The sequence below is a fragment of the Buceros rhinoceros genome, unplaced genomic scaffold, assembly GCF_000710305.1.
Source record: "Buceros rhinoceros silvestris isolate BGI_N320 unplaced genomic scaffold, ASM71030v1 scaffold18562, whole genome shotgun sequence".
NCBI classification, from domain to species: Eukaryota; Metazoa; Chordata; class Aves; order Bucerotiformes; family Bucerotidae; genus Buceros; species Buceros rhinoceros.
Genome location: NW_010397366.1, coordinates 1,900 through 17,112, shown reverse-complemented (window position 1 = coordinate 17,112; position 15,213 = coordinate 1,900). Strand labels below are relative to the sequence as shown.

The 15,213-nt window shown below is 43.0% G+C and overlaps 1 protein-coding gene across 1 annotated transcript in view; it reads right to left on the bottom strand.

Moving 5' to 3' along the window:
* The window catches only part of SPIRE1 (spire-type actin nucleation factor 1), a gene marked incomplete at its 5' end in the record, with an annotated part of 49,588 nt that extends 34,808 nt beyond the window's left edge, over window positions 1-14,780 (bottom strand). The window contains 2 exons of the mRNA XM_010146232.1: window positions 8,088-8,213; window positions 14,768-14,780. Coding sequence (XP_010144534.1) covers window positions 8,088-8,213; window positions 14,768-14,780 — 139 coding nt within the window. The remainder of the gene's footprint in view (window positions 1-8,087; window positions 8,214-14,767) is intronic.
* Window positions 14,781-15,213: the final 433 nt, after the last annotated feature.

The window sequence follows — 15,213 nt, the reverse complement described above, 5'->3', positions numbered from 1 at the left end:
TCCTCCAGTCTGGAGTGTTGCAGGGGGTTGGTGTGACCCCAGGGCACTTGGCCTGGGTGAACCTCATACAACTGGCCTCAGCCCATCGATCCAGCCTGGGCGCTCATTCAGGAAATAAGGGTTGGATATGTAGGAATCGAGTGTTTCAAAAGTTTTAGCTTTTTAAGAACCATTACAGCATTTGGCCATTTTTAAAAATCCCCAGCATTTTGTGACAAAAGCCAGTAATAAAAATACCAAATGTCTTCAGACGTCTTGCTGCACTATTAAAAGCAGGCAGTTGATTTGCTGCTGCTGCGTGTCCCACATTTGAGACATGCTCTCCTGTGCCTGGTGACAGATGGGAGTTTATATAAGACACTTGTCAGCACAGCGTCAAAGACTCGCTTCCACAAAATGCTCTCTAAAACGCAACACTTTAATGAAGACGGTATTCTCAGGAAGCCAGATCTGGATGTTGTCCTTCACCAACTGCAGAACAGAGTCTACTGCAGTTCCCGGGTTATATTCTAAAGCAGGAACCAGTTGTTAGCTGATGCAAATTAATTCTTATGATGCTGTTGGCAAAACTAATAAAACATTCTTGCACCTCTAGGCTTAATTTAAAAATATATCACCTGCACATAGGGGGAAAACTGCTTTTCTATATTCAGCTGTCCAGCTTGGGTGTAAATTCCAAGGGCCTGGCCTATTCTAAAGCAGGAACCAGTTGTTAGCTGATGCAAATTAATTCTTACGATGCTATTGGCAAAATTAATAAAACATTCTTGCACCTCTAGGCTTAATTTAAAAATATATCACCTGCAGAACAGTCTACTGCAGTTCCTGGGTTATATTCTAAAGCAGGAACCAGTTGTTAGCTGATGCAAATTAATTCTTATGATGCTGTTGGCAAAACTAATAAAACATTCTTGCACCTCTAGGCTTAATTTAAAAATATATCACCTGCACATAGGGGGAAAACTGCTTTTCTATATTCAGCTGTCCAGCTTGGGTGTAAATTCCAAGGGCCTGGCCAGCAGCATGACTCTAGTTCATTGAAAAGACCCAAAATCTCATTTAATTCCATTGTGGGAACAGGATCAATTAAATCATTCCCTGAAAACCTCGTGAGTGGATATTGCAGAAAGTTCTTCAAGCATAGTGGTATGGGTTGATGCACTTTGCTCAGCTCTGGGAGGAGCAATAGCCACCATGGTGTTCAACATAACTTTAAAAGAGGCAAAAAAAGCCCAAACCAAATGCATGTAACACTTACTGAGTGACAGAGACTGCATCACAGAAGAAAAACAAAAACCAAACCAAAGCTCCTAAACTGAGGGCTCAAACACATCACGGTGGGGCTGCAAGCCCGACAAGACCACAGCTGCAGAAGTGGAGCTGCTGGAAGCCGGTAAGCGTAGGCAAAAGTGAAGTTACGAGCAGGCGAGCTGGTGAATCAATTCCTTTCTGAAAATCCAAGCAGCAGGGCATTTACCCTCTTTACAGCCACGAGACTATCAAGAGTAACTTAACTAATGACCGTATTTCCAAAATACGTTAGCCATTAACATTGTTTAGGTACCTATTAACTACCTCTATTACCATATTTTGTACAAATAATATGCCAGTACAGCCAAGTTAAATGGGAAGTAACTTGACTTTTTTAATTAACTGTTTTCCAGCTGAGTCTTTGCATGGCGTGAAAGTAGAAAATACAGAAAGGAACAATTTCATTTCTACTCATGTACTTAATTAGAATTTGTATGTTTATGTTTTCATACAGATCAGATTGCAATATGCCCAGGCAGACTGAAAGAATTGTTTTTACATCAGAAAGGACAGAAAAGAAAGGCGACATGATTTAAAAGAGCGGTATGAAGGTCACAGGTTGAGGACTTTATCTGTATGCCACCAAACGCTTCACTACAAGGCATACTGTGGGTAAAGAACTTAGGGGTGAGTTTTTGATGAACGTGGACCTTCACTGCAATCAAAGATATAGGCAGCTATAAAAATAGGAGTCAAACCCACTGCAGTAGATTGAGACACAGCTGACTACTGGACACTTCTTGTGTTTTATGCTGGCCAGCATCACGTGGTATCTTTTAGTACCAGCTGTATCAGTTGCAGAGTTTATCGCCCACAGCCCACTGGAAGCTGGCATCACCATTTACTGGTATCGCTCAGACTCTCAGAGCAGTTGAGGTTGGAAGGCACCTCTGGAGGTCAGCTGGTCCAACCTCCCTGCTCAGGCAGGGCCACCCAGGAGTGGTTTCCCAGGACCACGTCCAGGCAGCTTCTGAATATCTCCAAGGATGAAGAGCTTACCTAGGTAACCTGTGCCAGTGCTTGGTCACCCTGATCGGTTTCCTGATGTTGAGAGGGACCCTCCTGTGTTTCAGTGTGAGCTCACTGCCTCTGGTCCTGGCACTGGGCACCACTGGAAAGACCCTGGCTCTGTCGTCTTTGTCCCCTCCCTTCGGGTATTTATAGACATTGATGAGATCCCCTGGGCCTGCCCTTCTCCAGTCTGAGCATCCCCACCTCCCCTAGCCTTTCCTCACAGGAGAGATGCTCCAGTCCTTTGTCATCTTTGTGTCCTTTGCTGGACTCTCTCCAGTATGACCACGTCTCCCTTGCACTGGCGAGCTCAGAACTGGACACAGCACTCCAGGTGTGGCCTCACCAGTGCTGAGCAGAAGGGAAGGATCACCTGCCTCAACCCGCAGGCAACTCCTCCCAATGCAGCCCAGGACACTGTAAGGTTTCTTTGAGAGAAGGGCACATTGCTGGCTCGCTCATTAAGAGCACATGGAGCAGTAACTCCAGTAGAAGCCAAGACTGGGCAGTACCTGGAAGCTGAGGAGGACTAGGGCAGATATCCCCTCAATAGAGCAGGTGCACAACGTGGAGTGCAGACCAGGTGGATCCCCAGCCCGATCCAGAGCAGCAGTTTCTGCATTCCTATGCTTGCATAGTCTCTCCCTGTCTCTCACAGTCACACTTGGTGCCATTTCTGAGCAGTGGACGTGACCTTTTCAGACACTCCACAGCAGGAACATTTTCCTCGATCTCACGGACATCACTTACTGGTGCCTACAGTTCTGTCTATGGCTAAGTGCCAGCAGAGGTGATCTCAATGTCTCCTGGATGATCCTGAAAAAGATGAATCTTTTCTTTTACGCGAGGTCAACTTTTAGCAGACATTGAAACCATCTTCCCCCTCACCACAGGTGTGGATTTCCGCCACCTTGTTGACCATTTTTCCACACACACAATCAGAAAAAAAAAAATAATAAGGGGAAGATCCCTTTTGGTGGAATTTTCCTCCTGCATTCACAGGTGTGGATTTCCGCCACCTTGTTGACCATTTTTCCACACCACACAATCAGAAAAAAAAAAATAATAGGGGAAGATCCCTTTTGGTGGAATTTTCCTACTGCAATTTTAAAAGCTTGCTGCTCGAGATGACAAACAAGCTGTGCTCTGTTTCTGTCAACAGCTGGAAATGCTTGAACAGCAGGATGCAGAGTTGGGAGGTCCTGGCCTATCAAAAGTCCACTTCTGGCGGGCAGCAGATGGTACACAGGTGGATCTGCAGCAAGGGCACCTTATGCAGAGCCTGAGCAGCACACAGATGCTGCCAGCAAGCTGAAAAAACACCCCAGGAAACTTGCTAGAAAAACTTCACCTTGCAAAGATGCAAAGTTAGAGCAGGTTAGTTAACTGAATTCCAGCCCTACCTTTGGAGCTGCTGCTGCTATTCCAAAGAAATACGTATTTTTTACTACTGTAACTTTATTTGTATTGATTTAACTATTGCAATAATGGTGTCACACTTTTCTCAGCTCTGGCTTGAGTCCTGTCCCGTGCATCCACCACAATAAACATTTCACTCCCTTTAGAACGGAAGAACCATCTCCCTGTCTGCAAATCAGCTCTGCTGCTGACCTTTCATACACAGGGAATCCGGCTGGAAATAAAAACCATGCGGCATCAAGTACGTGACAAAGTGCCTAAACTCTTTTGTTTGACATCGATTGAGATGACCTGAGCAGCTCACTCATGGCTTCATCATTTCTGGTTAACGTGCTCACCCAAACATACACAGGGAATCCGGCTGGAAATAAAAACCATGCGGCATCAAGTACGTGACAAAGTGCCTAAACTCTTTTGTTTGACATCGATTGAGATGACCTGAGCAGCTCACTCATGGCTTCACGCACGCCAGTAAAACCCTTTCAGTAGCTGCGCGCCCTCTGCGACAGTGATGTTCACTGGCAGGCTGGACAGCACATGACTACTCAGTCATCGTGAGTTACTCCGTATTAGTACCAAAACACATTACAACACTAGGGGTCTGTCCCTCCTCCCTCCTGATCCATCCCTCACGAAATCCTGCAACTTCCAAGATCCTGACAAGTTTTTATAGTGACAAATTGAAAAGAGCATCACAGCGATTTTTTTTTTCCTCTTTCACAGTTTATTTTCCTTCTAAACCTGTCCTGGGCTGTAGCATAAGGCAGGTCAGATTTGGTCCACTCCCAGCAAACGAATATCTGCAGATGAAAGTTCTCTCTTTTCTGCTACAGTGAAGTTGGCTGTTCAAGCAACTACTGAGCAAAAACTATGAACTTCATATACCTGGGAAGCAGATGCCCAGATGCCATCCAGTGGTCCTAGAAGGAACCCAAGGAATTTCAAAGTAATTTTTATTCATAGGAAAGTTATTTTAAGTAATTTTAGACGATTTCCCCACCTTTTCAGTGGTTTTCATTTCATTTTGATCTCATGTCCACAACTGGGTCTAGGTCTGAGGGATTCCAAAGGAAGATCTCCGTAATAAACTAAGTTTACAATTCCTGGCATTTTCAGTGTCATAAACACAGTATTAGGGTGTACAAGGGGTTTTTTAATTGCAGCTGATATATGTAACTTGGGCTTTCTTTCCCCAGTTATCTGCCAATGAACCACCACAAATTCATGACAACAAATGGTCCTTACTGAAATATTAAGTGTTTCTCTCCTTCATACTCAATACTCACAGAACCATTACAAAAGGAAAAGGAATTTATTGATTTGAATTGTATTTAACCATATTGCTCATGAATTAAGACACTTCTATGTATTTGGAAGAGAGAAGAGCACACAAACAATACCACAGCTTCTACCGGCACAAACCTTCTACTGTGATCATACGATACCTGCATGGCTCAAGTATAAACCACAGAGGTCATTTTAAAATGGTGTAACAAGATTTACAGCATTCCACCCTGTATTTTCTTCATACCTGGTTTTTATTTTGGATGCCACATTATTTTCAAAATTAAGTACATTCCAAATCTATAGCTGGATAAAAGCTATAAGCAAGGATCAAGTGCATCATAAAACCAAAGTATCCAGATTCCAGAAGCTGCTTGTAAGGTAATTTCCTTGGTCCCTTCTTGTATGCCTGCTGGAGGACTGATCCAGAGTGAAATGAAATCAAAACATCAGAATTCTGGCCTTGGTTAATGAAAGTCTTACTGATTTCAGTAGGGCCAAAATTCCAGCTACAGGATTACTTCCTTTGACCTAAATGTGCTTTGAATCAATCCCTAATAGTCTTTGAGAGGCAAATGGTTTCTTTCATTTAGGATTAACTCATAGTATGCTCTTTGGTGTGACCAGATGTTGTTGGGTTTTTACATCCAATTACAAGGTGATTAAATAATTTGTAAATTCAAAAGACCTCTCTACTTTTACAATACATTTTTTAAACATTATTGTTAAGACTTAGTTTTAAATGGTCATAAAACACAGTATTTTACTTTGACACTGACCACAGAAATGACTTATTGCAGCTTACTGTGGCCAAAATGTTCGAGAACTGTTGGAAATATAACTCTTCTCTGAGCAGAAAGGGTCTTATCTTTGAGCCTCAGCGTGGACTCTAAAATAGCTGTTAGCTGAGGTGTTTCTAACCCAGGTCCCTCAATTAGTAAATGTGGTGGACAGCACACTAAGGAGCAGTCAAAAGCCGAGACGTGAAATTAATGACACCAAGGTTCAGGAGACAGATTTCGCAGAGAGACACTGTATCCTGCCTGCTCTCTCTCTCAGGGGCATTGGATGCAGATGAACCGTAACACAGGCACTTCAGAAAACAAGTGGCTCTTCAGCCATGCTGACGCTGTTAAAATTATCCTTATTATGATACTGCTTCAGCTGAAAAATCGCTTTCAGTTTGAGCAGGACCGGAGGAAAAGAGGAGGTGAAACTCGACTGTGTGCAACAGAAAACCATCTCTGAAGGATCCTCCCCTTGGATGGATGCATCTCAGCCAGGAAGGAAGGAGAGCACCAGTCCCTTATGCCTCTCACTGGTTTGCATCTTCCAGCACCAGCGTATATAAAAGCTCTCCTGTGCTGCTCTGAGGCTCATCTGACTCTGTAATGAGCTGATTCAGCTCGTTAACCTGACAAGGAACAACTCTTTTTTTTTTTTTCATTTGTCTGGTATTCGTTGTGTTTGTTTCCTAGAACCAGATGAAGGAAAACAGAGGCAGCATGTGTGCGTGGGTGGAACAGCTCTGCCTCTTTCAGCAGCAAAATTTTTAGATCAGCCTGTAAAATCTTATCCTGCTTTTCAAAGGTACTGTAGAGCTTGACTTATAAAAGGCAAGGAAATCCTTAGGGGATTTATTGAAAATTATGGAAGTGCTGTTACTTGAATAAATCAGCTTTAAGAAGCATGTTTCCCTTCCTGCCCTTCCCCTTATCCACCAGTTTTCTGACGCAACCAACACCTGCACTGGTTTAACCTGCAATGGTTTATGGAGCCATTCTGCAGGCCAGGTCACTGAAATGATCTTCATTAAAAATTATCTGCCCACCCTCAAAGTTATTCTTCAGCCAGACCATTTAATTGCACAGGTTCATAGGATGGCCCTTTCAGTCAACAGCAGCATCCAAGCAGGCAGTGAACATAAGCATCGCGATGTACAGGAGGAAATTTTACAAGTGGGTTCTGCTGTGAAGCCAATGTGACAGAAAATCAAACCAATCGCACATCAGCAGTAAGGGAAGCTCCTGACTGGGGACAAAAATACGAGCAAGAAGAAACTCAGATAATTCTCAGCCAAAAACAAGGCATGAGAAGGAAAAAAGGTAAAGCTTTGACGCTTCACAACATCCCTGAAACACCAGAGAAGTTTTAAAATTCAAATACATCAAATACAGATGTACACAGATCGTGGGTGTTGAAAAGGACCAATCCAAACCCATCCTCCTAGAGCAGGGTCACCAGAGCAGGTGCCCAGGGTGGCGTCCAGGCAGGTTTGGGATCTCTCCAGAGCAGGAGACTCCACCACCTCTCTGGACAGCCTGAGCCAGGGCTCTGCCACCCGCACAGCAAAGAAGTTTTTCCTCATGTTCAGGTGGAACTTCCCGTGTTCCAGTTTGTGTTCGCTGCCCCTTGTCCTGTCACTGGGCACCACTGGGCAGAGTCTGGCCCCTCCTCCTGACCCCCCTTTAGCTGTTGGTCACATTGAGGAGGTCCCCTCTCAGGCTGCTCTTCTCCAGCTGAACAGCCCCAGGGCTCTCAGCCTTTCCTCGGCACAGAGATGCTCCAGCCCCATCAGCATCCTCGCAGCCTCCCCTGGACTCTCTCCAGTAGTTCCTTGTCTCTCTCAAACTGGAGAGCCCAGAACTGGAACCAGGACTCCAGATGTGGCCTCACCAGGGCAGAGTAGGGGGAAAGGAGAACCTCCCTCCATCTTCTGGCAATACTCTTCCTAATGCACCCTGGGAAACCATCGGCCTTTTTGGCCACAAGAGCATGCAGGAATAGACTCATGTATGTGATGTGTAACCCTTCAAAAAAATCTTCTGCTTTACTCTCAAATAACTAGCCACAATTAATACCAGTTTTTATGAGACATCTATAAATGGTTACAGGCCAAAACTGAAAAAAACCCCTCAGCTGCAGAACCGCTCCCTGTGAATACTACGGACCATTTCCTCAAACATCTGACATTCGCTACGGGCCGGGTACATAAGTGATTTTGTAAGCCTAATTCACACAGCAATAAGCTCACCAGCAGAAAACCTTCTCAGACTGCTTACCTCTTTTGCACTTTTAATTTTGGCCAAGAAAGTGTACAGTTCCATTGTTTCAGCAAACAGAGCCCGGCATACGGCTTGATAGTGGTTCGGAGCCTCCGACCGGGTTGGCAGGTGGGCAGCACACAGCTAGAGAGAAAAACAAACAGCAATATCAAAACACTGCCCCATCGCTTTCACTAATGCTACAGAGCACGACGTAACAGGAAAGTGAACGCAACAGAATATCTAGGACACAAAAATCCAGTGGACATTGAAGTTCAGGCAGAAATTGGGGTGGTTTTTTAAACCTTCTGCTCTCCTTTATTTTATGAAACTAGAGCACCCATAAAATATATCATACTGGTGTAGGTATTAAACCAAAACCTTAAGCAAGGCCTTAAAATTTGTCTTGTTACTGTGGTTTTATATGGGGCTGTTCTTTGTATTGTCACAGTTCGACTGAAATCCATAGTGCCACTGAAAGGTGTGGTCCTGCGGCCTCCGGCTGACGGCGTCCACCGATGCCCTCACGCTGGCACCAGGGTTCGTGCCCTCACTCCCAACGGGTTACTCACCTGGACAAAATCTCACTACGAGAAGGAAGCGGAGCAAGAGACGATTATTCTTCGTGGCACCTACACACACGTAGTAGTAGTGCAGGCAAAAAGGAGCAAGGGGAACGTGCAAAGGGCAAAGGGGAGAAGGGCTCAGCGACTGGTTTTGGTCGCAGCTGGATTTAGAGTGGCTCAATCTCAATGACAAATAGCTTTCTGAGGACACAGGCCCCTTCTTAGCTTTTACTTCATCCAGTCAGTAGAACAACACGGAGTTCAGAGGTCAGATCTGGTCAACCTCTTTGATAAATCTTTAAAAGCACAGGTTGCATCCTGCAATAGCCTATTCTGGTTATTGTACCATATAGAAACATCTCCCTTTGGTCGTAAAAAAGAATATATATAAGGAAACTCTCTATATATGTGCGCGTCTATTTTCCTTCCTTCCCATATATACAGGGAATGCAAGGCACACATGTTCACAATGCTGCCCTCAAATCCTCTCTTTCAAATTTTATACTGCTTTACAATGATGGCCAAAATCTTCTTATACTCTTCAAATTTATTTCTGGATAAGGACACAGCTGAGAGAGAGGAAAAAAAAAACCAAATATTTTTTCTTTCTTTTTTTTTAATTTCTCTTTCTTTTTTAAAAATCGTATTATCTCCTTCGCAGGTTAAGGGAGAAAAAGCAAAACAGATGCACCTCTAATGAGTGCTACCGTGACAATGCACACCACAAAGAGAGAAGCTATTAAACATTGATTTCCCTTGACTTCATGAAAAAGAACATTTAAAAGACCGAATTCTCAGTATGGCTGATTTGTGTCCCTTTCTCTCAATAACTAATCACGTTCTTACCTGCCTTCCTATGTTTTTGGCAAGCTATTTCTGGTTATTACAGATAAAAAGGGTTTCATTCTAAAACACGCCACTTAACATTAACCACTTAATGGTAACAACAACAGCAATTTCAAAAAGGTCACAAAATGGTACAAGTCTTCATAGCTGAGAATAAAATTTTATTATTATACCGACTGCACACAGGTTTTTTTCTTTATTTAGAAGCATGTTAATTAGAAACAATTTGCATCAAATATGGAGAAAGTTAATGACATGCAGCAGTGGCGTGTTCAAGCAGGGGAGAGATATAATCTTGATTCTATTATTGAACATGAAGTAAAGCAAAAAAAATTAAAATCCTGCTGCTGAACTTAGTTACACAAGCAGCCACATAAGAAGTTAACCATTTGGTTTGCAAACTCTGGGCTGCAGGTATTAAAAGCAGACCAGCAGCTCCTACTAACTTTCATGTTCTGAAAAATCAATCTCTGAGTGATCCTACGTAATGTGGAGATGCATTAACATGCAAAACCTCCTTGTGGAAACATGAAGTCGAGTGACTTAGCATAAATTCCTGGATTGGGGAAGGTAAGCCTGAAGAAGAAGGGAAATGCAAATAGGACCGACTGATTTTTTCCCCCTTTATTGTAGTACACTATATTTGCATGTTGTTCAGAGCGCCTGACAAGCTATAACTGCTACATGAAAAAACACTGCAAAATCTAGGCAGGCAAGGCAAATCAAGAACAAAACGTCACTTCTAGCCCGAGTTCAGGGTATTTATCCACTTAAAAAAATTAATTCAAAATTGTATTTAATTTTACGATAGCAGTGTTTGAGAAGCTGCTACTGTGACAGCCCACAGCAATCCCAATGTTTTAAAAACGGAGCTAGGGAAGGGCAGCCACCTAACGGACTCCTCCTCCTCCCGCTAGGTCACAGCGGTGCTGGTGCACGAAGGATTAAGACCAGGTCTGGAGTCTTTTCCAGGCAGTCTGAGTTCGTTGAGGAAAGGAAGCCCCTGTGTGCTGCTTATTCTGACAGTTGCCTTTTCATCCCTCATGATACAACTTAAAACTATCCTCAGGGGAAGGAACGCAAACAGCACCCAGAGCTTAACACAAGGGCTGTTCGTTCTGCGTCCAAGAAATCTCAGAAAGTACGGTTGAAAACAAATTACGTGGTCTTTGCAAACTGGTGAAATATCAAAAATATTACCAGCTACGGAGCCACTCACTAGTTTGGTTTGTAAGCACTTCCATTTGCAATCACGGTGAAGAGCTGGGATTTTTAAATCTTTCATTTTTTCCTAACTGAGCCTATCCAAACCCCAGCCTGACCCAAAGCTTTCAATCTTTGCTTAGATCACTAAGAAGATTAGAGACTGTTTCCATCCACATTCAGGGTTCAGAGAAAAAAAGGCATTATGTAAATACCGCAGCCTTGCCAGCTCCTCTATCGCAATTCATCCTCAGCTGACGAGGAAACAGAGCGCACCAAGCCGGCCCTAACCGAAATACTGGAGTACATTCCATCGAGGGCTCCAGAAAATTACACAAGATACAACTCACCCACTCAAATTGAGGCAGGTTTTGCAAAAACTTTTTGGCTAGATCTCTACTGGAAGCTTCACCACAACACCTGGCCGCTGGAATTAAGATTTCAAAGACAAAAAGTGTTTGCACTCCCATCACCTTGGGCAGAGAGCCTGTGTGAACGTACCACGGAGAAGAAAAGGATTTCTTTTTTCCCCTGGGCCACAAAGCCAAGCTATTGATATTATGCAAACCATATTACCAGCCTGCAAAAGCCAGGCTTGTTAAGTGCTTTGAAAGCCTCGGCGTATTAACGGAGACTTGAAGATGCAGGGTTTTTTTAAGCAAAGAGAAGAAATTTCCTTAACCAACAGCTCACTGTACCTGCAGCTCTACCAGGAATCTGCCTCAACCCTCACAGTATGGAACTGCAGCATGTTTAAAAAAATCAGACTCAGCTTGAGATGCCTTCCCAGGTCAAGATTATTTTCTGAAAGATTTTACCTCTGTGCAGATAAAGTAGACTTTGTGATTAGGCTTATTTTTTTTTTTGAAGTATAACCTTTTATTCCTATGAATGTGAACTTCAAGGAGCCATCTGCCTTACTGGGAAAATCTTACCCAGACAATAGCAGCGTATCTGTAAACTTAACTGAGCATTTTGCTTCCCTTTATTATCCAGAATAACAGTAAAGGATGGACCTTTACTGTAGGAGGAGTAAGAAATGTTTTGATGTGAGTTTGTCAAGTTTCTGTCTCCTTGGACCACCCCTGTTCATAGGACCCGGGACTCAGGCACGGTGCAAGTTCTGAGTTGGGTTTCACAACACCTGGAGCCACAATTCAATAGTTTACGTGATCCTCCCCATAAAATGGTTTAAGAAATACATTCTTCACGCATTTTTTCTATTACGAAAACACAAATGCAGCAGCAAACCTATTGCATTTAGCAGTTACATGTAGAGCTTGATGAAATAGTGGCTTTGGTTGGTTCCCTCTTTCAGGATTTTAAAAAGAAGAGAAAAAAGTAGCTGCTGCAATTAATGCCAAAACTGCAAATGGGAATGATGAAGCAATGATTGAAAACAGCGCTTGGCGCATGATCTTGATCCTTAAAGAATTGTCCAGTTGTCTATCACCACCATTAACTACCCTCTGCTTCCCAAACTCTAGGGATTAAAGGCCTTGAGCAAATTATTTATATATATATATATGCCTAACTGTCAAACAGGAATGGACTAACAAATGCTTGCAAATGCTCACAAACTTTCTCCTGAGTCCCAACGTAAGTCAGTGTTGAACTTGAAAGACTCATGTGGGTGGACTATGTTTGGGAAATGCTGCTGTAGTTGTTTCTAGAAATACAAAGCCCAACTTGAGCAATTCAATGCTCAGGATGAAACTGGTGGACAGTAAAGGACCCTCGTCCACCACCTTCTTCTGAACGGACTATCTGACCTGACACCGTTTCCTCCAGGTACTGATTGCCCGAAGGTGCTGAGCACTGTGATTGATTTTCTGTCTTAAACTCTTACATTCCACAATGATGTGAAGAGTATCAACTACTTTTCCATGCTATTAGACTGAGCATAAGCAGTGATAAGAACCTTGATAAAATTTCAACAGGCAGCAACTGTAAGGCTAACACCTCACTGAACTGTCTCACTGATGAACTTGAACCTTTTCCAATGACAGAAGCAATTAAAGGTGAGGTCAGTTTGTATTCTGTTCCATTTATATGACAGTATCTGTAGGAAAACAAGCCTTACAAATATTTAACACCATTTGAAAAGCATTTAAAACTTACGCGAGTGTTACACATTTCAACATTTATGTCCAGTCCTGTATTACCCTGCTCAGTGAACCCCACTCATACCCTTTACTAGCTTCTAAGTACAGAACGAAGAGCTTGACTATTGAGATAGACTTCAAACAAAAGCCAAGCTCTATTTTTGTGAGGTGATACTTCCACTGGACATTTTGACATTAATTTTTCAACGACTGACTAATTTTACATGCTAGCGCAGACCTCTTGGCAAAGCTGTGTTTGTGTAAATTCTCATTCCTTCTTCAGAGCTATGAAGCTATTTTCACCCCTCAAATACAGCCCCCGCCTACAGCTGTTTCTGGAATACAAGTTAGGTGTATTGTTACACTGTCTTTACACAGTGGACTAACAACATCCTGCTTCTCCAAGAGGCTCGTTTCAAAAGAGCCAATTAAGTGAAAAGCAATTCTGCATTCTCTCGTAGTTTCAGAGAAACTGTGCTCTGTTGTTTCCGAGCAGAATAATGGAGGAATTAATAAAACAAACGTGCAGTAATCTGAATTTGCTAGCTCTCGTTCTTTGACTATTCAGTAGAACATCAATGGGATTATTCAAGAGCAAGGGCCAAATTCTACAATTAGTATTTCCCATTCTTTTACATGTACTGTCAACCCCTGCAACGTTTAGCAAAACCACTGGTTAGCCTGTCAGCAGCCACCATTCTCTGAAGCTCTCTGCTTCACCAGGCCACAGCTCTGGGCACCCTGGGCAGCTCTCATCTGTTTACATGTACTGTCAACCCCTGCAACGTTTAGCAAAACCACTGGTTAGCCTGTCAGCAGCCACCATTCTCTGAAGCTCTCTGCTTCACCAGGCCACAGCTCTGGGCACCCTGGGCAGCTCTCATCTGCACTGCTCACACATCTGCATTTCATGCAGGAGCCACAGCTTGATGGAGGAGACAGAGGCATCTGGGTAAGAAAAGCTGCTTCAGAAGCGGAGTAGAGGCGTAGATGGAGAAATATGATAAAACTGGATAATTAAAGGAGAAGAGGAGTGGCTGTACATATTCACAGTGCTCCCTGTAGTAGCTAACAGCCCATGAAGCTCTGGAACCACCCTTTACGTTATTAAACACCTCAGACCCAAACAACTGATAGCAGACTTGCACCCCTGTCTGGCTCTCTGCCACGCTTCTCAGGCTCTCCTGAGGGCAGGAGGGTGCCTTCGTACTGGAACTACTACTGCTGTTGAGCAGAGAAGAGAGGAGAGTTGGTTCTGTACCAGTGCTTGGCATATGCAGAGCGAGTGAGAGCAGGACAGATCCTCTTTCTTTCTTCACCTCTCCCCAAGCCTCCATACACACATTTAAAGCAGCCATTACGCTCAGGGAACTGCTTGGAAAAAACCAGAGCACCTCTGGAAAAACACTGGAAAATAGCGAAATTCTCAAACAGAATGGAAGAGATAACAATTTCATCGAACAGACAACAGTGGGGAATGACTCTCAAAGAAGAAACCAGACCTGATGCACATAAAAAAGAAGGGAGAATAATACAGAAGAGAGGTTGTACCTCTCTACACTTTTCAATAATGCCCATCAATCTCATTACTGACAGTTCAGGTGTTTGCGTACTTACTAGAACAGACAATGTATTAATGTAAGGCAGTTTTATTCATGACCCACTTAAAATCCAATTAAAATATATCACCTTAAATAAAAAAGTGCGCTTTCCTTGGCAGCAATTTACAGTTCATGCATGGATCTTTAAAATGCATGTGTGTGGGAAGCTCGTTTGTTTTTATGTAAAGCTCTGAAACTTCTTTCGGTAGGCATAATAATAATTTGCTTTCATGTTTTGTCCTGAAGCATTTTTATTCCTATCCAAGAAAACAGATCCCAGCTGCATAACCAAACAAACTGCATTCCTAAGCATAACAAGCTTTCAGACTTTACTCCCAATGAATAAATCCAGCAACTTCTAACCAGTCTCATTTCACTTTCATTAGATCTCTGTGTACAGAAACCTACTCTCCTCCTTCCTGTGTGCCTACTCCTCATTTGTAGCACCTTTGTCAGGGAAATCAGGTCTTCAAATTCTGATTGTGTGAAAAAGGCCTCCAGGAAAATTCTTCCTCTTCTTCTTCTAGGCAGGAACTCTTCACATTTTTTCCTTAAATTTTGTAGCCGCTGAATCTACATTGCAATTGTCTTATCAAGCATTACCAGCTACATAAACGTTAATACTTAAAACTCTAAGACAGGTATGAATAAAATAATTTAATCCATGATTTATTGATTAAAGTAATTGATTAAAAATAAAATACCGTAATTTTGATTCAAATATATATCCTTGCTTCAAGCAGAACAGATAGCCAATAAACCAGAACTCAAGAGGCGTCATTCTCTCCTCAATCCACCACTGTGGTGGTGCCCTTCTTTGTCC